At 47.7% G+C, this 23,391-nt stretch overlaps 1 protein-coding gene across 1 annotated transcript; it reads right to left on the bottom strand.

Moving 5' to 3' along the window:
* Window positions 1–7,564: 7,564 nt before the first annotated feature.
* LOC149355826 (uncharacterized) lies at window positions 7,565–17,756 on the bottom strand. Its single transcript, XM_089577698.1, has 3 exons — window positions 17,462–17,756; window positions 17,042–17,043; window positions 7,565–7,873 (listed from the first exon to the last, which is right to left on the bottom strand). Exons 1-3 carry the CDS (start codon window positions 17,754–17,756, stop codon window positions 7,565–7,567), a joined length of 606 nt encoding a protein of 201 aa, XP_089433824.1.
* Window positions 17,757–23,391: the final 5,635 nt, after the last annotated feature.

The raw sequence follows: 23,391 nt of genomic DNA, 5'->3' as shown, positions 1-23,391 counted from the left end.
ACACTCACGTACGTGCTACGCCTTCAATCTCAGCGCTCGCGCACACTTTTCATTTCCTAAACTTAATTACTCCTTAATTATCGGCTTCGGTGATTCCATGAAAGTCTGTCTGCAAACTGCCTCCCCTCCTACTTAGGTAATTATGGCGACAGGTACCAGCAGTCGGCACTAACTCCTTCTTGGATCGGCAGAGGCTTAACGATCCCTAACAGTGTCTGAAACAAGATGCACTCTAAGTTGCTTAGCATTGTAAGTGACAAGAGCTATACGACAAGTCTGTCAAGAATTGTAGAAAGAGTGCTTGTGAACATCTGAAGCTGAGAAAGAGTCACAGCATATTCTCATTTCCTTTATTATGAAATTTTTACCACCCTGTGCTAGATTTATTTGTTATGACTTTTCTGATGCAGATATTCTAAATAAAAAGCACTGATGCTAAGTAACTTGTCATTGTGTTTTAAAATGGTGCAGTTCTATTACAAAGGTCATTAATTTTTCCTTCCTTGCTTTAGTGCACACACTATTGATTGCAAGCATCTGCTGTATTGCTGTAAGAGGGCTGTATTATGCTTCAGCAGCTCTCAATTGCTGCTCTGCAACGCTGGCTATGTAGCTTTTGTGGCCATCCAGTGGATGCGACAGATATCCAACTGCGAGGTCTAGTGCACATCCATTACTAGGGGTAAAGAAGCACTTTTGGTGATCTATAGAATATCTTCAGTGTGCTCCATGGACAAATTAGGATATCCATTAGAAGAACATTATATGATCATGGATATCCCCTGGATGCGACAAATATCCAACCATTTGATCTAATGCACATCCTATGCTAAAGGTACCGATGCATTTCTGATGATCTATGGAGCATCTCCGGTGCATTCAGTGCACTAATTGGGATGTCTATAAGAAGTACACAATATCCAGCCCCAGGCATTCTTAGGATGTTCAAAGGACGTAAGTGGTTATCTGGGGCGGCGTATGTCATTAGCGGTGGGGCTGTGGACGGCTGAAAGGGAGCTGGTGTTGTAAGCGCCTGTTGCACCTCTTCCCGAATAACCTCGGATAGAGCAGAAACTGTTGCGCAGGCGGCGTAGCCGGGAACAACTTCTGGAGCTCCTCGCGAACGATAGCTCGTACGGTTTCGCGAAGCATGTGGGTGGTACTGATGTCCGTGGCTGCCGCAGTCATGGCCAAAGGCGGACGCTCGTATTGCCGCAACCGCATATCGAGTGTCTTTTCCATGGTGGTTGCCTCGGACAGAAACTCTCCGACCGTGCTCGGTGGATTGCGAACCAGTCCGGCAAAGAATTGCTCCTTGACACCTCGCATAAGGTACCGGAGTTTCTTCTGCTCTGTCATGTCCGGGTCACATCGACGAAATAACTTTGTCATCTCTTCGAAGTATACCAGTATGGTTTCATTTGGTAGCTGAGTTCGGGACTGAAGGAGGAGATCGGCCCGTTCTCTTCGAATCACCGTGGTGAAATCCTTCAGGAACTGGTCTTTAAATACGTTCCACGTCGTTATGGACGACTCCCGGTTCTCGAACCACGTACGAGCTGCGCCCTCCAACGAAAAAAACACGTGCTAAAGCTTGGAGTCATCCGCCCATCTGTTGTACCGGGCCACGCGTTCAAATTTCTCCAGGCAGTCTTCCGGGTCTTCGCCTGGAGAACCTTGGAAGATCGGTGGCTCCCGAGGCTGCTGCAGCACAACAGAAGGTGAACTAATCGTCGTCTGCATGCCTATTTCGGGCTGGACGGTCGTCGACGATGGCGCTGAACGAACCGCTTGGGTTGACCGAGACGCCAGAAGCCCAAACTCGGGTTGAAGGCCTTGGAGCCGGCGGCTGCCGTGGTGTACAGGCGTCACCTCGATGGCAGATTACCCTCGAGGACTTGAATCCCTACTTGCTGGGGGAGTCCGAGCCATGGAATGCGTTACCCCGCACCTCCACCAGATGTCACGGGTGGTACAGTACGTCCGGCTTGGTTGGATACGTCAAAGTAGGTGACTGCAGCAGACGTCGGTAGCAGCCCCAAAAACGGAGCATTCGCAGCCAGACACTTCGGCTTCTTTCTTTCTAAGGCCAGCTCGCGCGCGCACTCCGCGCTCTCGTGGTTCTAGTAGAACGACGACGATGAATGGACGGTGTCAATATAAGATACATCACAAGCAAAACGCAACGAAACCATAACAGAGTATCTTGCCATCAGGAAGTCGGACTGCGCGCACGAAAAGAGACAGGAATACACACAAACACACGAACAGAACCGTCATTTGCCCTGTTCCTCGAAGCGGCGCCAACCAGCGGTAACAGAAGCACACGGCCAAAAGAAAAAGCGTCTCGGCGCCGCCGTTAAGCCGCAAGTTCGGGCAATATGCGTAGCTGAAGCGTATATCTGTCCGCGCAGCTGAAGAACTATGGCATGCCGCCGCCGAAGCCGCCCGTTGCCTTGAAGAAAAAGAAAACTAAATGCCAGCGTTCGGAAAGCGCGCCACTGACACCGACCAAACACAGTCCGTGTTCCCGGCTTCCCGCGCGTCGCCCAGAAGCGGCACCGTTTCCCTCACGGTGAATGCGCGGAGTCGGCGCACACACGCACAAGCAAAAGACAAAGGAGCGCTCCCCCGAAAAGCGGTGCGGGTGCAACTGCTGTTTAGGGTTTCTCGCGGCGGGGATCCTTCAAAGGGACCGAGACGAGACTGCCGGCGCCCCGTAACTCACGTAACGCGTACCCGGCTAGCTCTTCGGCGCGGGCACTCGTCGGCGCGACCGTGTCAACCGCGTCGACTAACAGCTTGCAGGCCGGCGGGAACACATATATTTCGGCTGCTGCGTGGCGGTCTTAATCTCAGTGGCTCTACAGACACCTTGTAACATTCGCATTGTATCTGTTGAAAACTAAACAAAAGTTGAATATGAGGCATTTAAGAGCATGAACCCTTTCTTAGGGAGCGATAAAGAGGTGTGCTAACACAGTGATTGCGTTTTTTTCAAATTTCAGTGCCCTCGATTATCCCCCGCACAAACTTTTCTGTGCCACCTGTCTAGAACAATGCAGCACGGAAATTCCGCCTCACAGCATTCAGGATCTGGCAAACGATGGCAGACGCGACAATGAATCATCAGATTTCCCATGATAGCTTTCTTCACATCGTAACCCTGGTCTTTTAACCTCCCATTGGCACCTCTGCCAGTTTTTTGCTAAAGTTGATAACATTAACCAGATGGTTCAACTTTAAATTATTACATAGTTTCTTGGCTCTGGTCATTGCTATTAACAAATGAGCTGCTGTGTGACACTTGAACTCAGAATTAACTGCCTCCGCGGCCTTGGAATGAAAGACGCCTTTAGACATTACCACAAAACCACCCTCTTTATCAGCAGCTAAATGCGAAAGGCAGCAACGTCTCAAACCCGTTACAGTTCAGCCTGCGGGCAAGTGCCTGACGTGGTTCAAACTACGACATCGCATCAACCAACACCCCCTGAAACGCACCTGTCACGCTCAGGTCCAGGCACGGAAAGGCAACACGTCGAAGTACGGCAAACAGCGCCAGAATAGCCCTCTTCCAAAGAACAATGGCAAACTTTGGTCCGTATATGCTTCAAGCAGCAGACGAGGCAGCAACTCAGCGTCGACGTTGTGCACCTTGTTTTCAGGCACTCGTGCCTTGGCTTCTCTGCTCCGGGCTAGTGAGCGCGAACTGGCTGCAAAGTGGCATTCCAGATGGCTTCCGTCACCTGGTCAACGGTACATGACACCGTGAACCAGTCACTTGCTGGCTTGTTTTCAGGCACAAGTGTCTGAAAACAAACTGTACACCTTCTGCTTTGAGTTGCTGCCTCCTCTGGTACTTGATGTACTTATGGACCAAACTTTTCCATTCCTCCGAAGAGAACTATTCTGGAGATGCTTGCCATAGTTTGAAGAGTTGCCTTTTCTGCGCCCGGACCTGAGTGTGACAGGTGTGTTTCAGGGGGTTTCGATGCAGTGTCACGGTTTGAACCCTGTGTTAGGAACTTGCCCACAGGCCGAACTCTGTCGTATTTAAGAGGGCGGGCCTCTTGCTTTTAACTGCTGATAAACAGGGTGGTTTTGTGGTCATGTCGAAAGGTGCTTTCAGTCCAAGACCACAGATGCAGCATATTCTGAGTTTGAGTGCCACTTACTATCAGATTTGTTAAAAGCAAAGTCCAGTGTCAAGAAACTACATAATAATCTAGAATTGAACCATATGGCTAATGCCATCAACTCCACCAAGAACAATTATCCAGCTATCTTATTTACTGTAAAGACGCATAAAGTTGACAGCTCCTTGAGGGTCGTAGTTTCAGAAAACGAAACCTGGCAGAAACAAATCGCTTTCTCTTTGCAACAGAAAATTAAGTTGCTGAGCATTGATGACTCCCCTCGCATAAAATCTGCGTTACAGAAAGTAACGCAATTTCTACGCAATAACTCTTGCCCCAGTTTCGTGGGGTGCTATGTTGATATGAAGGATTTATATTACACCATCCCTCACTCAGGAATAATAACGTGTTGAAGAATCCATTGACCTACATGGAGCATTGGCATTCCGAACGTCTCAGGCGTTCTGGTGAATACTTTTGTTGCACTTCCAAGCCCATACTTTCAGTACACCTTTGTTACATTTCAAAATAGCTTGTTTTGGCAAAAAAACTGTATTAGCGCCGCTGTTACGTCACATATTACAGGGTCCCCAATCCTGATGAAGCATTGTCTAAGGTGATAGAGGAGTTCAGTCAAAGCCTCAGTCCGCTTTGAATCACGACTGAAACTATAGAGGATACTTCATTACGTTTTTTTGGATCTCATTCCTGGGGGCCACACTTGTTGGGTTTACGAGCAAAGGGCAAACAAGCCACTTTTACTGTTTCCTTCGGCTTACTCGAAGCTGGTGAAGAGCTATCGCTAGCGATTGATTCAAAAATGCCTTGATGAAATCCTGTGTACCTGTCATGGCATCCAGTTTTGCCCAGCTTATATGCCGTTTGTACAGCACTGGATATTCAGAACCTTTGTTAGTGTCTGCAGCCGATAGCTTTAAGCAGAAGATGACACACTCCGGTTGTGCCCCAGTCGAGACTGTAACTCCCAACAGGAAGGTTGTACGTACCTGTTCCCTAAATCCACAATTCATTGCACTGGTTAAAGAAAATAGGCAGTAGAGTTGGCGTTGCTGTTTTCTGCACACCTATGAAGCTTCAGTACCTGTGTAAGCAGTCAACTGAGATCAGCCGTCACAGTATCTTCGTGCACTGCACAGAAGACATAGTGTGTTCGATCCCCTTGAAATGCGGCTGTGTTTACATTGGGCAAACAGGCAGGTGTGCCACTGAGAGGTTAAAAGTTCACGAAGACAATTTGAAGAAAGCTTGCAAGAAAAATTTGATGATTCACTGTCGCGATTGCGACCGTTTGCCAGATCCTGAACGCTGTGAACCGGAATTCACGTGCTGCATTGTGCCCGACAGAAAAAGAAAAGTTTTTTGAGGGAGATAATCGAGGCCTCTGAAATTTCAAAAAACTGCAATCACTGCATTAGCAAACCTTTATCGCTCCCTAAGGAAGAGTTCATGCTCGTAAATTCTTCATAATCAGTTTTTGGTTTGTTTTCAACACACACAATGTGGTTGACACAAGGCGCCCTTTTGTTCATTGTTTTTTGAGGCCCCAATTTTGACATGCTTTCCAATACACCTTGTTGAAAGTCAGCACTCATGCCGTCGCATTTATTCCTTCCTCGTCGTTGTCTTGTTTGCGTTGTTTTGTCACAGCGTATTGACATCCTTTCCCAGCTCTAGGGTTAATGATATGAAGAAACCTTAATAAGATTTAGCTCCATATGCTTGGAGCATGTTACGATACATGCTGCTGGCACCACAAAGGCGCTCGAGTTTATCAGGAGATGCCTTGTCCTGTGTGGTCTTGCCATGCTGCACAGTTTATGCACAAAAATTTTGATTCCAAACTGAAATATTCTTTAGCTCTTTCAAATTTGCGCCAAACTGTTTCAAGCTATGCCACCAACTCCCTTTAATCCAACAGTGACACTCAGTACAGCATATGTGCAATCAGTCATATCACTTGACCATCAGGCATTCCTGCATAAAAGGGGAAATCGCTCGTTGAGGTGTATTTCATATACTCTACAATACTTTTGCACAACATTGTTAACTTTTACTGCCCCGCCTCAAACCAGGACGCCACCACCACTAATTTTTTTTTTCGAGCTGTTTGCCACTAGGCATAATGAAAAGGGAAAGAGTTATAAAAAGGAGTGCAAACAAGCCTCGCTTAAAAAGCGGCAAAAGTTCGCGATAAAGCGATTATCATGAGTCCACTTGCGACAGTCATCTGCGACGTCCCATCGCAGGCCTACCTTTCTTAGGAAGCGTCGTCTCACGGAAGCTGTAGCCGGGCAAATCCACAGCAAGTGTTTTTCGTCACACTGGTCGGGCGCAGCACCACCACTAATTCAAGAAATTTTTCCTGTTGCCATTGAAGAATAAATTTGCTACCTCACCACATTGTAATTCCATGTGGTCCCTCAAAATTAAGGATATAAGTGATGTCACTTGGAGCATTCACACTGGTTTGTTTTACCTTTTGTTTGCTGTTTTTATTTTTTGCAACTGATGTATCATGGAGCATAGCCTCTTTTCTTAATGTATCGTCTGTGACGTCTCAGCTGAGCTACTGCTGTCACCCTTCTGATGTCGCCGTTCTGATGTTACCTTTTATTGTTTCTCTTATTAATAGCCCACTAAAAGCCAACAGAGGACAATAAAAAGCATGACTTTTTGTATTTTGGTCATTATGGCACATGTCACGCTTATCTGTAGGGATATAGGAGAGACCTTTGTAATGCAGTGGTGCTAGTTATGCTGCTGATGATGATACTTAATGATGAGCATGTGATGTATTGGTAAGAGCCTGAAATTATTTGCCTTTTTGAGTGCAAATAGCTTCAGTGGTTCTTCATTTATGTTGACTTTGTTCCTGTGGCCACAATACAGTGCTTACTTTTTTAGCACACTAATATAGGCAAGGGAAAAACTTGTGGATAATTTTTTCACTTGAATTTTTTCTGCAGAGTGCATCACCCAGTTTTCCCAAGCCCTCATGCACTGGCAGTACATCAACAAGGCGGTTTCATGGGGACCAGCTGCGTTGGAACGTGGGTAAAGAAGAGCAAGAGAAGCATGAACACAAAATAAAACAGGCTGTACGAGCTTCAACTTTTTCGAAATTTTTTGGTCTCATTGTGACAGATGTAATGGCGCCCCCGTGACCCCTGCCCCAACATCTCCCAGTAGTCCCAACATGCACCAGTATCCCACGATCTCCCAGTAGTCCCAACACCTCCCAGTAGTCCCACCATCCCCCAGCAGTCCCACCATCTCCCAAGAGTACCACCATTTCCCAGTAGTCCGACCAACGCCAACAGTCCACCATGGTTTCCATTACCAGAATCCACCAAGGTTTCCAGTATCTTTGGCTTTTATTACAATAGGGCTGTCGCCATATTTGGCTACTGTTGCGGCCTGCCACCTAGTCGACCGATTTCTTGGAGTTTCTTGTTGTAGTGCGCCTCAGTCTCCAAGTGCTGCAATTTGTACTCAATGTTCTTGAAGAGAACGATGCCACAGTATTGACATGAAAGGTCCACATCTTCCAGATCTTCCATCGGCTGATGCTGCGGCAAAGATGCACGTGTTATGGGGGAGACCGTTGTCTGGTTGGGGGCTGACTCGGACAAGGACAGTGTGCGTATGCCTTCGTCAAGCGAAATCTGACGCAGAACCTGTTCTTTCTGCAACGCCTTCCGGTGCTTCTTGCCCTGCAATAGAAAGAAACAGAATGCGTGCCACCTCTCAATTGTGCAAGAAAGGGTTTAGTGAATAGTTGAGGCTACTAGAGAGGGAATGTGCAGGGTGTGTGTCCTGTAGTTTCACAGTAACAGCTTTAAATTACACATTACAATCAAAAGCCTACAGAACCGAGTCAAAAATACAACACAATATTTTGTTAGTTAGTTAGTTATACGGGGTTTTATGGCGCATAAGCAACTATGGCTATCATGCGCCAAACACAAGGTTAGAGATGTTATGTTAAGTGTATAGAGGTTACATAATATTAAATTTAAAACATTGGCTTTCTTTAGAAATTTACAAACAAGTGAAAACTCGACAAGTGTTTGCTCGCCTAAAAGCAATGCGGGATGAAATGGAATGTGTGCATTGTAAAATACCGTAAAATTTTTTTTTCTAAGTTCTTCGAGATGCGAACAAGAAATTAAAATGTGATTTACTGTGAGCTCCTCACCACACATTTCACCCACAGGTTTGTCTTTTTTTGTTAATAGGAAGTTATGGGTGATGTGTGTGTGACCTATGCGTAAACGACATAAAATTACTTCGATAAAACGCTCTTTATGGCGGCATGATTTCTATTCTTTTAAAATGGGCTTTATGGTATGCAGCTTGTTGTTTCCTTCATTTTCCCAAGAAGCTCGCCATTTGGCTCTTAGTTTGCTATGCACTAACTTCATGTAATCCCTAGGAGGCAAATTCACATGTTTTATTTCCATGGTTCTGGCTTGTGCAGCACACATGTCGGCTCTCTCATTGTCCCTAATACCAACGTGACTGGGAACCCAGCAGAATTTTATAACATGTTTTTGTTTTGTGACCTTTACTATATTGTGTATTATGCTTCCTATGAGTGGCTCCGTGGCATTTTTGGAGTTTAATGCTGTAAGGACGCTCAGTGAATCTGTATAAATGATGCTGTTTTTGTTGTTTTCATTTGTGATTTTCTGTACCGTAACACATATGGCATAACACTCAGCGGTGAAAACTGTAGCACATGAGGGCAGTCGTACTGCATTTTTATTTTTTCCTTGTATTACTGCGCTTCCTACCTGAGCGTGAGTTTTGGACCCATCAGTATAATATGCAGTATAATTTCTGTATTTTTCTTGTAGTGCTAGATATTCTTGTAATATATGGTCATGTAGTGTACAGGTTTTCGTGAAGCGTGTTAATGTGACGTCACACACTGTGGGAAGAGTGTACCACGGTGGTAACGCTTCGTGTCTTGGGGCAATATTTTTAATTTCATTTAGTATGTTCAGGGCTTGGCATTTTTCTTCGAAGCGCAAGAGCAATGGCTTAACTGCGTGAGGCTTGTTGTTGAAGAGTATTCGGGATGGGCATTTCGTGACAATTGGATAACAGAGATGTTTGCGCTGAGAAAGGATTTTGAGGATGTATGTACAAGTTAGTGCAGTTCTTCGATCTTCTAAGGAAGGTTCATTCGTTTCCACATACAGACTTGCTATTGGTGAAGTTCTGTAAGCACCGGAAGACAACCTTAAACCAAGATTGTGGATAGGATCCAGTCGTTTTATGTAGGATGGTCTTGCTGAGCCATATACTATGCACCCATAGTCTAACTTAGAGCGAACCAGAGAACGATATATATGTAATAGGCATGCCCTATCAGACCCCCAGCGTTTTCTTGACAGTAGTTTTAGCACATTGAGGGCCTGCGAAGCTTTTTTCTTTAAGCTGTTTATATGTGGCAAGAAAGTGAACTTTTTATCGAAAGTTATCCCTAGGAATTTATGCTCTTGTTTGACAGGTAGTGGGGTTTGGTTTAGATATAGTGTGGGGTCGGCCTGTAGGCCTCGTCTCAAAGAGAACAGAACCGCTACTGTTTTCTGAGGGGAAAATCTAAATCCGTTTCTATCTGCCCAGGTAGCCAGTTTATTTATTGTTATTTGTATCTGTCGCTCACAGGTAGGTATGCTGGATGACGTGCATGCTATTTGGAGATCGTCTATGTAAACTGAGTACATTATGGATTTTGGGATTACTTTTCCTATGGAGTTCATTTTGATGATGAATAAGGTTGTGCTGAAGATGCACCCCTGGGGTACGCCAGTTTCTTGAATAAAAGTGTTGGAGAAGGTTGCACCTAGGCGGACTCTGAATGTTCGGTTGCTTAGGAAGTCGCTCAAACAGCCCAGCATCCTGCCACGGATACTTAGGTCCGCTAGGTCACGGAGGATACCGAACCTCCACGTGGTATCGTAAGCCTTCTCCAGGCCGAAGAAGACCCCGATACAGTGTTGGTTGTGGATGCACGCTTCCCGAACTGTGTTCTCAAAGCGAACGAGGTGATCGGTTGTGGAACATGTCTTTTTAAATCCGCACTGGTGTATATCTAAAAGTTGCTGGGACTGAAGTATGAAGGTTAGTCTGATGTTTATTATGCTTTCGAATGATTTTGCTATACAGCTAGTGAGTGCTATTGGCCTGTAGCTGGTGGGACTAGATGGTGGTTTGCTAGGTTTTAGGAACGGTACTATGATTGCTTCTTTCCATGCTTGGGGGATTTCTCCACTCGTCCATATTTTATTGAAAAATTTTAGGAGAGCCTCTATGGCAGTCTCAGAGAGGTGAGCAAGCATGGCATAATGTATATTGTCTGGACCTGGTGCTGTCATTTTACCGGCTGTTAGTACTGTGTTTAGTTCCTGCATTGTAATAAGCTGATTGTAGTCTTCGTGTATGCATGTTCCAAAGTGAAGTTTTTGTTTTTCTACTATTGTTTTGTGCTTTTGAAATGTTTGTGTGTAGTTGGATGAGCTTGAAACTGTCGGAAAATGCTAAAATGCTCACCCAATATGTTGGCCTGTTCTTCTAATGTTGTTTGAGTACCGGGTGTTGTTAGCATTGGAAATGTGAATGGAGTAAAATTTCCAGTGAATTTCCGCACCTGCTCCCACATTTTCTTTGATGATATTGAGCTTTTTATGGAGGATATATACTGGTGCCATGATGCCCTTTCTGCGTTGCGTCTAATGTATCGTGCTTTGGCTCTAGCCCTTTTGAAGATGATCAAGTTCCCTGCAGTGGGATATCTGCGAAGGTTGCCCCAAGCCTTGTTTTGCTGCTTTTTAGCTAATGTGCATTCATTTGACCACCAAACTTTATGTGTTTTTCGTGCAATTTCAGATGTTTGTGGGATTGCTTCTATTGCTGCAGATGTTAAGCATGCCAAAAATTTTTCATTTATTTCTTCTATCCTAAGGGTTTCGGCATATTCTTTTTCTAGTGTGGCCTTTGTTCTGAAAAGTGCCCAATCGGCGAGGTGAATTTTCCATCGCCGTGGCTTAGTAGGGAGGATGGATGTAGCTGATGTTAGCTTTAAAACCGTAGGTAAGTGATCACTTCCCCGAGGGTCGTCTAAAACATCCCGAATAAAATCATTAAAAACCGATGGTGATGCAAACGCTAAATCTAGGCAGGTCATTTTTCCAGAGCTAGGGCAGCAGTACGTTGCTTTTCCTGTGTTCATTAAACATATGCTATTTGAAAGAATAAAACCCTCGATGTGCTGACCCCTGGAATCAGTATGCTCACTTCCCCAGAATGAGGAGTGTGCGTTAAAATCCCCAATTATGACATATGGCTCAGGCAACTGTCCCAGAAGTTCTTCTAGGTCATGCATGGTAATTGTGTTGTGTGGTGGTATGTACACAGAACATATTGCAACGGATAATCTCCGTGAAGACGACGCAGACGAAGTGCCCGGTGTGTGCGCGCTTGCCGCTCGGGGCTAGCTGTGATCTGGACCCTGTGCTCCGGTCGTCCTTGTGCCGACATAGACTTCGGGCCACGTAACATCTTTGGTGGACGTGCCGGGTAAACGATCTCCACGCCACGCAGCTCCGAAGCGGTCGTCAGGCCGGGGCTACTACCATCATGGCTCCACCCGGCGAGTCACGAACCACTCCCTCTGCTCCCTCTGCTCCCTTCGTGGTCATGGCTCCTCCCCGTGACCCTGGTACCTTTTCTGGGAACGACGGCACCGATGTCGACGACTGGCTCAGCCTATATGAGCGAGTGAGCGCCTATAACCGGTGGGATCCCACCGTGATGCTAGCGAATGCGATCTTCTATCTTAGTGGCACGGCCCGGGTCTGGTACGAAACCCACAAAGAAGAACTGACGAGCTGGGATACTTTTAAAGAAAAGCTCCGTACTTTGTTTGACAGACCCGATGACCGGAAGCTCTCCACGAAGAAGCAGCTCGCGTCGCGCGCCCAGTCGTCAACCGAAAGCTATGTGGCATATATCCAAGATATCTTGGCGCTTTGCCACAAGGTCGACGCCGCCATGACCGAGTCCGACAAAGTGAGCCATATTCTGAAAGGGATTGCGGATGATGCTTTTAACTTACTGGTTTGCAAAGACTGCACCACCGTGGACGCAATCATAAAAGAATGCCGTCATTTCGAACAAGTTAAAAGCCGCCGAATTCCACAGCAGTTCTCTCGGCTCCCTAATACTGCCGCTACTTCTTCCTGTGAGGAACACCGATTACCGTCCCGCGCCTCTTCCGATGATGACCCCGTTACCGGCACTGTGACCCGCATCGTTCGCCGCGAACTGGAAGCCCTTGCGCCTGTTCTGCCCCGTCCGACCGCACCTGATAACTCTCTACCCACCGTGTCGCTGATTCAGGCCGTCGTGCGTCAGGAACTCGCTAACCTGAACCTTCCTCCGGCTGTGTGCACCATCAGAAGCCCGGACACCCCCCAGCCACCTCTCTCTGTTTATCGTCGCACCTATTATTCTCCGCAGCGTTATCGCAATCCAAATGAGTGGCGTACGGCAGACGACCGCCCCATCTGCTTCCGGTGTTCTCGCATTGGCCACATCGCCCGACATTGCCGCAGTCCATGGTCTTCACCAGCCCGCAACGTCCGCCCCTCCTTCTACAGTTCTACCTCGACCCGCACCTTCTCGCCCCGAGCCCCGTCCGAACCATCTGAAGCAGCCGTTCCCCCTCCACGCCGATTCTCCCGCTCTCCGTCGCCGCAGGGCCGCCGCTCTCGCTCCCCACAGTCGCCTTCAACCAGCCGCTCCCATTTGGAAAACTAAATGATGCAGCTCCCGGAGGTGACGCTGCATCAACGACCCGGACCATAAATCCTCTCTCGACCTCTCGACCAAATCTCCTGGACGTCTTTATCGACCGTGTTCCTGTGCGCGCCCTGATTGACACCGGTGCTCAAATATCAGTGATGAGTGCTGCCCTCCGCCGTCGCCTACGCAAAGTCCTCACGCCTGCAATGTCCCGTGTGCGTGTCGCGGATGGTGCCACGCCTGCTGTCGACGGTACGTGTACCGCGCGCGTTACCATTGGCGGTCACAGTATACCGGTTCAATTCACCGTGCTTACCACCTGTGCCCATGACCTCATTCTTGGCTTCGATTTTCTGACTGACCATTCCGCCCTCATTGACTGCTCGGATGGCGTCCTACACCTTGAACTTCCACTGCTGGATTCAGAACCCGTCGATATATCCCTGCGGCTGTACAGTACCGATTATGCTCGCCTGTCATCCCGAACCGCCTCTTTCGTTCCACTGACCCCATCTCGCCCAGTTCCTGATGGCGACTATCTCGTTACGCCCAACCTTGACCTCCTGCTGACCCGTAACGTTGCCCTACCTCATACCATCGCCACCATCCAAGCTAACGCCCTCTCTCTGCCTTTCCTCAACTTCGGCGTCTCTTCTCAAGTGCTCCCGTCCGGCATCTGCGTGGCTACACTATCTCCTCTCGCTCCTTGCCACGTCGCTCAGTTGGCCAACACCCCTGTTCAAGACACTGCCACCCCGCGCCGGCAGTCTCCTCAGTCGCGCGACGCCTTCACGACCATGATGGCCACCGACCTCAGTCCCGACCAAACTGCCCAGCTTCGTGCCCTTCTCGAATCTTTTTCGGATATTTTTGATGTCAACAACACGACGCTGGGCCAAACTCTCGCCGTCAGGCACCGCATTGAAACCGGCGATGCCCCTCCCATCCGCTGCCGCCCCTATCGAGTCTCTCACGCCGAGCGTCAAGTTATCAATGCGGAAGTTACTAAAATGCTCGCGAAAAACATTATCGAACCCTCGCACAGTCCCTGGGCCTCACCCGTCGTACTTGTGAAGAAAAAGGATGGCTCCTGGCGTTTTTGCATTGATTATCGGCACTTGAATAAGATCACCAAAAAGGACGTGTACCCCTTGCCGCGTATCGATGACGCCCTTGACTGCCTTCATGGTGCCAAATTTTTCTCATCCATAGATCTTCGCTCCGGCTACTGGCAAATTGCTGTAGACGACCAGGACCGTGAAAAGACCGCCTTTGTGACACCTGATGGGCTTTACCAATTCAAAGTTATGCCTTTCGGATTATGCAACGCGCCAGCCACATTCGAGCGCATGATGGATGCCCTTTTGCACGGCTTTAAGTGGTCCACCTGTCTGTGCTACCTCGATGACGTCATTGTCTTTTCGCCCACGTTTTCCACTCATATCACTGACCTTTCCCAGATCCTTTCCCTCTTTCGTCATGCCGGCCTGCAGCTCAACTCGTCTAAATGCCGTTTCGCGCGCCGCCAGCTCACCATCTTGGGTCATGTCGTCGACAATACGGGGGTCCACCCTGACCCTGAGAAGATCCGAGCCGTCAAAGACTTTCCCCAGCCACGTTCTTCTAACGACGTCCGAAGCTTCTTGGGGCTCTGCTCCTACTTTCGTCGATTCGTTCAAGGCTTCGCCGACATCGCCCGCCCCCTAACCAACCTTCTGAAGAAAGACACCACCTTCATCTGGGGACCCGACCAGGCACAAGCGTTTTCCAACCTGATATCGAAGCTTACTACCGCGCCAGTTCTCGCCCACTTCGATGTGACCGCTCCCACTGAAGTTCGCGCCGACGCCAGTGGCTACGGCATCGGCGCTATCCTCTCACAGAGACAATCCGGAGAGCACCGTGTGATCGCGTACGCCAGCCGTCTCCTCTCTGCCCCGGAGCGGAATTACTCAATTACCGAACGCGAGTGCTTAGCTCTTGTCTGGGCTGTTGGGAAATTTCGCCCATATTTATACGGCCGCCCCTTTACAGTTGTCACTGACCACCATGCGTTGTGCTGGCTCTCTTCCTTGAAAGACCCTACAGGACGGCTTGGTCGTTGGGCACTGAGCCTGCAGCAGTACCATTACTCTGTACTCTACAAGTCTGGCCGCTTGCACGCCGATGCCGACTGCCTTTCCCGTTACCCCTTTGGCCCGTGTGACAATCTTGGCACTGACAGCGTGGATGCTCTGTGCTCCCTCTCTGTCCTCGCTAACATTGCCGAAGAACAGCGCCGCGATGCCGAGCTGCGCTCCATTATCGACCGCCTCAACACCGCCCCATTCGACCCTCCGCTGCGCCGCTTTGTTATTGTTTTATGGCTAATGATGTTTACTGCGACCGCTTCTAAGTTCGTCTTTAATGATACCTCTCTTGCAGGGACATCGCTTTGCGTAATGATAGCGACGCCTCCTGAGAGTCGGCTAGCTTGTACTCGGTCTTTCCGGAAAATATTATATTTTTTTAAGATATTTGTGTGCTGTGGCCCAAGGTTCGTTTCTTGCAGGCACACAGCTGTACGTGCCATTGTTTTGAGCATATCGGTTATGTCTGTGTAGTTTCTGTGTAGACCTCTACAGTTCCATTGTATTAGATACGCCATTGTGATAAGTTGGGGATTGGGGAAAGTTACTTACTCTCAGGAGCAGTGATTCGTGGTTTCCCTTTTTTCTCTAGGGAGTCTCGCCGCCGCTGTAGCGGTGGCGAACTAGGAGTTGTATCCATCGCCACTTTCGTGGCGCCGGAGTTCATGCTTGTGTTTTAGATGTCAGCGGACTTTCGCTGACATCCATCTCCTCCACTGTGGACGTGGAGGATGCTTCTTGGTTGCGATGGCCCGTGGCCTTCGCATTCGTCTTTTTTGCTGGCACCGCTTAACCAGCCCTGTGGACTGTGTCACTGACTTCTGTGGTGGGGACTTGGTTGTCGACCCCAGGTCCTTCGGATCGACCTGTGTGCCGACAGAAACCGAAGGCGGCGGCGGTCCCCGCGTCACCGCTTCAGAGTATGTCCCTTTCTGTTTGAAAGAGACGTGTTTTTTTGCCTCAAGGTAGGACAGGTTTTCTGTGGTCTTCAAAGTTATGATTTGTTTTTCTGTCTTCCAGACTGGGCACGACCTGGAGTACGCGCCACGTGCGCCATTGCAGTTGACGCATTTTGGTGTACGTTCGCATCTTTCCTCTGTATGTGCGTCTTCTGCGCATGTGACACAAGTGGGTTTACCTCGGCAAGCCGCCATGCTGTGTCCAAAGCGCTGGCACTTGAAACATCGTCTCGGATTCGGTATGTATGGGCGGATTTTACAATGGAGGTATGCGGCGTGGATGGAATCAGGGAGAGTTGTGCTATTGAAAGTTAGGACGATGTGTTTTGTCTTGATTTCAGCATTGTTTCTCCGGATGGTTATTCGTCGGGCTGCTATTACTCCTTGTTCAGCTAGTTCTTCTTCCATTTCAGCATCGGTACTCTGCAGGAGTTCATGTTCCGATATGACGCCCTTTGAGTGGTTGAGTGTGCGGTGCGGGGTTACCTGTACGCTCATTTCTCCAAGATTCTGTAAAGATATCAGTTTGGTGCTCTGTTCTTTTGTGTTTATTTCTACAAGGAGATATCCGGTTCGCTGCTTTTTTGCTTTGTAGTTTCTGCCTACACAGTTCTTTAGAGTGTTGGCGATCAGAAATGCAGACAAGTTTGCTACAGGTTCATCTGCATTTGAGTGAACCATGAAAAACTTCGGAAACGTTTCTGGTTTCTGTGGCATCAATTTTTTCGCATCGGTGCGACCCCTTTTTGGGGGGCCGATCAGATTTGTTTGCAAATTTTTCCATACGGCATGTACTGGCTAAGGGTTCCCAATACTTTGTCGCCTCTGATTCACCCTTATGCACAGAGGAAGGTCCCGGGACTCCCCGCCTGGTAGACAGACGAGGAGCCTATCGGCCGAGGATTGACCACTTCCTCGACCGCCACCGTTCAAGGTTTCTTCCCTCCACCTTTCTACCTATCGCCACGGTACGGATGACAGCTTCGGTATGGGGGCTAAGGGTCCGTGGTGGCGCAGAGCACCAATACCTCGTTAAAGGTGCCCCTGCGGGAACAATATTTTGTACTTTTGTCATCACGACAAATTTTTATGTTCTTTCATAGCATTTTTCTGTAGTACTGTATAGAAGTTTTCTGTAGTCTGCAGATCTGTAGTACTTTTCCGTAGTAACTGCACAAAATTCTGCTGTTCTGTTGCGCTACAAAAAGGTCTGTTGCGGTACAAAAAGTTCTGTTGCGCTACAAAACGTGCATAACTGGCTCCCTGTGCCAAAAGACACCTGAAACGTGCTTTCAGTTACGTGGTGGTGGTGTCCAACTGCAAATAACTCTTTCCAAGAATATTTCCAGCTGAGCAAAGGTAAACTGACAGCAATTTGTTCCTGGAATTCAACTCAAGCTTGTATGTGCAATCAGGGCCTCTTTACACGTCATGGCCACGTTGCAGACATTGCACTGGAACGGCAGCCCAGCGTTCTGCGCCAGAGTAGTAACGGCGGCAGCCGATGCCGCGGATGCGTCGGTATCCAGGGTGGCGGCCTCAGCGGCGGGTCGTCCGCCGTCGGCCCGTGTTTGGAAGTGCGTCTGGCTTTCCACATTCTTTAGGTGTTTGACGCTCTTCAGGTGGTCGTGGTAGGGTACGGGGCCGTTGAATAGCATGCAGCAGGGCTCGCAGGAGTAACGCGTCGACGCCATCTGCAAAATAATGCGCGACTATGTTCGATGGCTCCGTGTTCAATAGCACTTCACTTGCAGGAAGGAGTCGCCCTGCGAAAAGCCACAAATTTAAAGTATTTCCGCCGCACCTGTAAGTTGCAAACGCGAAAACCTGATCAGATACTGCCGCGAAGTCTTATCGTTCTTGAACAACTTTTGTTCCTTTATCGCTGTAGGAGCGCAGCCTCATCGTTTTCAGCTTCGTTTCACGGGCTCAGTCATCTAACTTATTGCATTCAGGAGAGGCAGAAGATCGCGAGTCTGTTTCTATGTAGAAAGCTGTGCGCATTGTATAAACAAAGAACGGCCAACGCGTTACGGCCTTACCATTAACCCAGGGCTTTAAAGCGCGCATACACTGTCGCCACTACAAAGCTTTTTCTTTGACTGTGGGCAGAAAATCTTCGTCTCTTTTCATTCCTGCCTGTGGTAAGCTTTACACAACAGTATTTCCAGGGGCTAAAATACCGGCTACATGCATTTAAGCTTTCCATTTAACGTTCTTCCTCGTGCTTGTCATTCAAAGACACGTTCATCAGCATAATGACACTTCGGCAGCTGCAGGGAATGTCGTATGGACGAAACTTGGTGGTATTCAAAAAATATTACTACAGCCTTGCGTAGTAGTCGTTTGAGGCAAGCACATTGCAGGAGAGGCATCACGCCCCGATCCGTCACCCCCTTGACTGCATCCATACTCACGCAAGCCTGATTGACAAATGACTAGTCTCACGATGAAAGTCAAAATTTAGATTATTGATAATCACGGGGACGTTATATAAGCACAAAATGTAACGCCAAACGCGTTGACTCGTGGCCAGCACACACCTCATTAGTACCTGCCGTTAACTGTACTATGATCGATCATTCATCATCATCAGCCTGACTTCACCCACTGCAGGGCAAATGCCTCTCCGATGTGTCTCGAATTAACCCTGTACTACGCCAGTTGCGGCCATTGTGTCCCCGCTAACTTCTTAATCTCATCCGCCTACCTAACTTTCTGCCGTCCCCTCCTACGTTTACCTTCTCTTGGAATCCACTCCATTACCCTTAAGGACCAGCGGTTATCTTGCCTTCGCATTACATGCCATTTCAACTAGGATATCATTAACCCGTGTTTGTTCCCTCACCCACTCCGCCCTCTTCCGATCTCTTAAAGTTACACCTATCATTTTTCTTTCCATAGCTCGCTGCGTTGTCCTTAACTTAAGCTGAACCTTCTTTGTTAGCCTCCACGTTTCTTCCTCCTAGGTGAGTACCGGTAAGATACACCTGTTGTATAATTTTCTCTTGACGGATATTGGTAAACTGGCATTCATAATCTGAGAGAACCTGCCATATGCGCTCCATCCCATTCTTATTCTTCTAGTTATTTCCCTTTCATGATCAGGATCTGCGGTCACTACCTGTCCTAAGTAAAGAATCTCTTACTACTTCCAGCACCTCTCTACTAACTGCGAACTGCTGTTCCTTTGCTAGGCTGTTGAACATTACTTTGGTTTTCTGCATGCTAATATTTAGCCCCACCGTTCTGCTCTGCCTGTCTAACTCATTGATCATGCTTTGGAGTTCTTGTCCTGAATGGCTTAGCAAGGCAATGCCATCAGCGAATCGCAAATTACTAAGGTATTCTCCATTAACTCTTATCCCCACTCTTCCCATTTCAGGCCCCGGAATACCTCCTGTAAGCAGGCGGTGAATAGCATTGGCAAGATCGTGTCTCCCTGCCTTACAGCTTTACGTATTGGAATTTTATTGCTTACTTTATGGAGAACTGTAGTAGCTGTGCAATCGTTACAAATATCTTCCAATATTTTCACATAACACTCTTCCACACCCTGATTCCGCAATGCCTGCATGACAACTGAGGGTTCCACTTAGTCAAATGCTTTCTCATAATCAATGAAAGCTATATATAGAGGTTGGTTCTATTCGGCGCATTTCTCTATCACCTGATTGATAGTGTGAATGTGGTCTATTGTCGAGTATCCTTCACGAAAGCCTGCCTGATCATTTGGTTGACTGAAATCTAAGGTTGTCCACTTCTTCATTGCTTCAATCATTGCTTGAGCACAAATCAATGACGCTAAAGTGCTCGCTTACTATACCCTTACAAAAATGGCTATCAACTTTCTATAGAATTTTTATTATCATTCTATTTACTCTAGTAATCTTGTAACTTTTACATTCTATACACCTTTGTTAATACAAAGCTGGTAGACTGTCACTTCTTTGCAGATACTCCTGTCAATAGAAAGTTACTAGAAAATCTGCGTGTAGTTTGACACATCGAGAGAAACAAAAGAACAAACTGCATTGTGTTTGAGGTGGTTAAAAGTATCTTTTACGCGTAATCGTGACGACATCTTGCCTGATTGCATGGTGCAATCTGTTGCAGCTAGTCAACAATTTCACTATGTCGAAAAGCGACCAACTTTAATCGTAGCAAAAGCACTTGGAATCAAGTAAGGGTATGGAAAAACGTTTTAGAACAGAATATATATTCTATTTTAATAATTCATGTTTTATGTGCTATTGTGAGAAGAGAAATACACTATAAACTGAGAAAATATTTTCGGTCATGCAAATAGATGACTCAAATCATGTGGTGTAGGCGAACACTTCAAAGCTATTAAAACAACCTGGAACACAAAACAAACATTACAGTCACATTCTCTTAGCCGAGCATATTGTTACGTGGCGGCCAGCCAAAAATGAGACGTGATGAACCATGAACAAGAGATCATTGTAATGGCCGCTGGCCTAGCGCGAGCGCTCCGTCACGCGCCACTGCCAGCTTCGTCTTTGTCACACTACCCGGGGCCTCCGAGCGATCGTCCCGATCGGTGACGAACAGACGGCGAAATGGCGATGGTCTTGAGTGGGGGGTTGAACAGTAAGAGAAGATGGTGCAGTGCTGGCCGCCACGATGAGAAAGATGAGAGAATGAGTCCCGGTCCATGAAGCTTCCGGGCCGCAGGTCGCCAGGAGCCGACCGCCATGGCCCTAAGACGCGGCGAACGGCCGGGGCAGGGGAACGGTGTCTTCATTTGTGTGCAGCGTCTTGGGTCGGTGGGGTCGGCTCCTGGCGACCTGCGGCCCGGAAGCTTCATGGACCGGGACTAATTGACGCAAGAGACCGCGAGAAAACAGCTTTCGTCACCCCTGATGGCCTTTACCAATTTAAGGTCATGCCCTTCGGCCTTTGTAACGCCCCTGCCACATTTGAGTGGATGATGGACTCGTTACTCCGGGGTTCAAGTGGACGACCTGTCTTTGTTACTTAGATGATGTAATTGTTTTCTCGCCCTCTTTTGAAACCCACCTGCAGCCGATTCCCATCCCAACCGACCCGTTTTCTCGTGTTGGGCTAGATTTACTTGGGCCCTTTCCGGAGTCCTCCTCGGGGAACAAGTGGATTGCGGTCGCCACCGGTTATGCCACGCGGTCCGTGATCACTCGCGCCGTTCCAACCAGCGGCGCCACTGACGTCGCTGACTTCCTTCCGCACGACGTCATATTACACCATGGCGCTCCTTGTCAGCTCCTTACCGACCGCAGCCGCTGCTTCCTCTCCCGAGTTGTTGACGAAATCCTTCGTTCGTGCTCCGTTCGTCACAAGTTCACCACGGCTTGTCATCCTCATACGAACGGCCTTACGGAGCGTCTCAACCGCACGCTGACAGACATGCTCGCCATGTACGTATCCGACGACAACCCGGACTGGGACATCAGCTTGACTTTTGTCACCTTCGCCTACAACTCTTCGCGCCATGATACCGCTGGTTACTCGCCCTTCTATCTTCTCTTTGGACGAGACCCCTTACTGCCCTTCGACACTCTGCTGCCCACAGCTGGCCCTGTCACTACATATGCGCGTGACGCTATCGCCCGAGCAGACGCTGCCCACCAGGTTGCTCGTCACAAGCTCTCCGCCTCCCAAGAGGCTCAAAAACACCGCTACGATGGCCTGCACCGTGATGTGCGCTACCGTGCCGGATCTCTCGTCTTGCTGTGGCTCCCATGCCGTCGTGTGGGGTTATGTGAAAAACTTCTACCGCGCTACACAGGTCCTTATCGTGTATTACGGGCAGTGACCGACGTAACGTATGAAATCACTCCGCTTCACCCAAAGTCGACGTCCGCTCCACTGACATCCGAAGTCGTTCATGTGGCTCGCCTCAAGCCCTATCACCCACCCTCGATATCGCACGCTTAACACGCACCGGGACGTTGCCTTCAGCCGAGGGGGATAGTGTTACCGGTGAACTGGTTGCTAAATAAGTGAACGAATCGTGAACGAAGAAGTGGCGGTGCGCTGGACGACGACGACGTTGACAGTAGGTAGCTTGGCCGTCGGAGTCTGAGCTGAGTGCCGGTCATCTCAGAGCAGCCGCCAATATAGATTTACCACCGTAACATCCCCGTAACAATATTCTATTGCCATTTGTTGATAGGAACGTCGTACAATTTTCTTACGCCTTTCTATGTACTGGTGTCAGTAGAAATATACTAGAAACTGACAGAAAGTCACCTAGCTATACGTCCCTCTAGAACGTTTTACGATGGTAATAATCGCCTAAATTAATTAAGTACTCTGGCCTATCATGTCAAAGCAACTAAAGCAACGTTGAACACGAAGTAAACATTAGTAGTCATATTTCCTTAGCCAGGGATATTCTATTAACATTTGTTTATAGGAAGTTCATGCAGTTTTTTACTGCTTTATGTCCTGCTGTCAATTGAAATCTACGAGAAACCGAGAAAAGATTTTTGGTCATGAGAATAAATGATAAATATAATCAAGTAATGTAGCTATCTACTTCAAAGCGGCAAATAAACCAACCTTGAAGACGAAACAAAAACTAGCATTCACATTGGCATAGCCGAGCACAAATTGTGGATTTTAGAAATTTCGGTTCAATTTTCTCAGTGCTAGCCTTAGTGCTTTTGCATTTTAGAGTGCGGGAAAAAAGGCAAAATTCATAAGAGAACATTTAGCCCAAAATTCAGAAATGCATCATGATTTGAAGACATGTAGTGACACTTTTTGATTGTATCAAGTATTGTTTGAAAAACTTTAACAGGCAATGAAATATTTTTGGTACAAAGTGAATGTAGTCATAGAATACTAAAGTATTATTGCCTCGCAATTCAAGGAAATCAAAAAACTTTCTAAGCAAAAATGGGAGTTAGTATGATATTGTGTTACATACGCACAATGATGAGTTCGTTACAGCAAACTAATTTCAGTGATGGCTCTTTCTACACGAAAACAATGTTTTCTGTTGCGTATTCGGCCTTAAATTCAGTACTCAGGCAGTCATTAAGCGGATTTAACATTTCAGAACTAACAGTTTTAGCAGAGCTGTACAACCCCTCTGCCAAATCGATAACAGGGTGTTGTTGCAGTCGTTGCAATTCTTGATAGGTCATATTTTAACTTGCAGCCGTAGTTAAAGTAATTTAAGGTACGGCGGTGCTAAAGCACACTAGTGTTAAGAGCGTTTCGCTCTGAGGTTTCAGAGGGGTTATTGTTGCGAGCTAGAAAAAAAATTTAAGTTTAGCATCGCACCGATGTGTTTCCTCGCCATTTAATGACGCGTTCTCG

The sequence above is a fragment of the Amblyomma mixtum genome, chromosome 3 (assembly GCF_055824585.1).
Source record: "Amblyomma mixtum isolate Tamu chromosome 3, ASM5582458v1, whole genome shotgun sequence".
Classification (NCBI taxonomy): domain Eukaryota; kingdom Metazoa; phylum Arthropoda; class Arachnida; order Ixodida; family Ixodidae; genus Amblyomma; species Amblyomma mixtum.
Note: the sequence above shows the minus strand (reverse complement) of the source record. Positions and strands in the feature narration are given on the sequence as shown.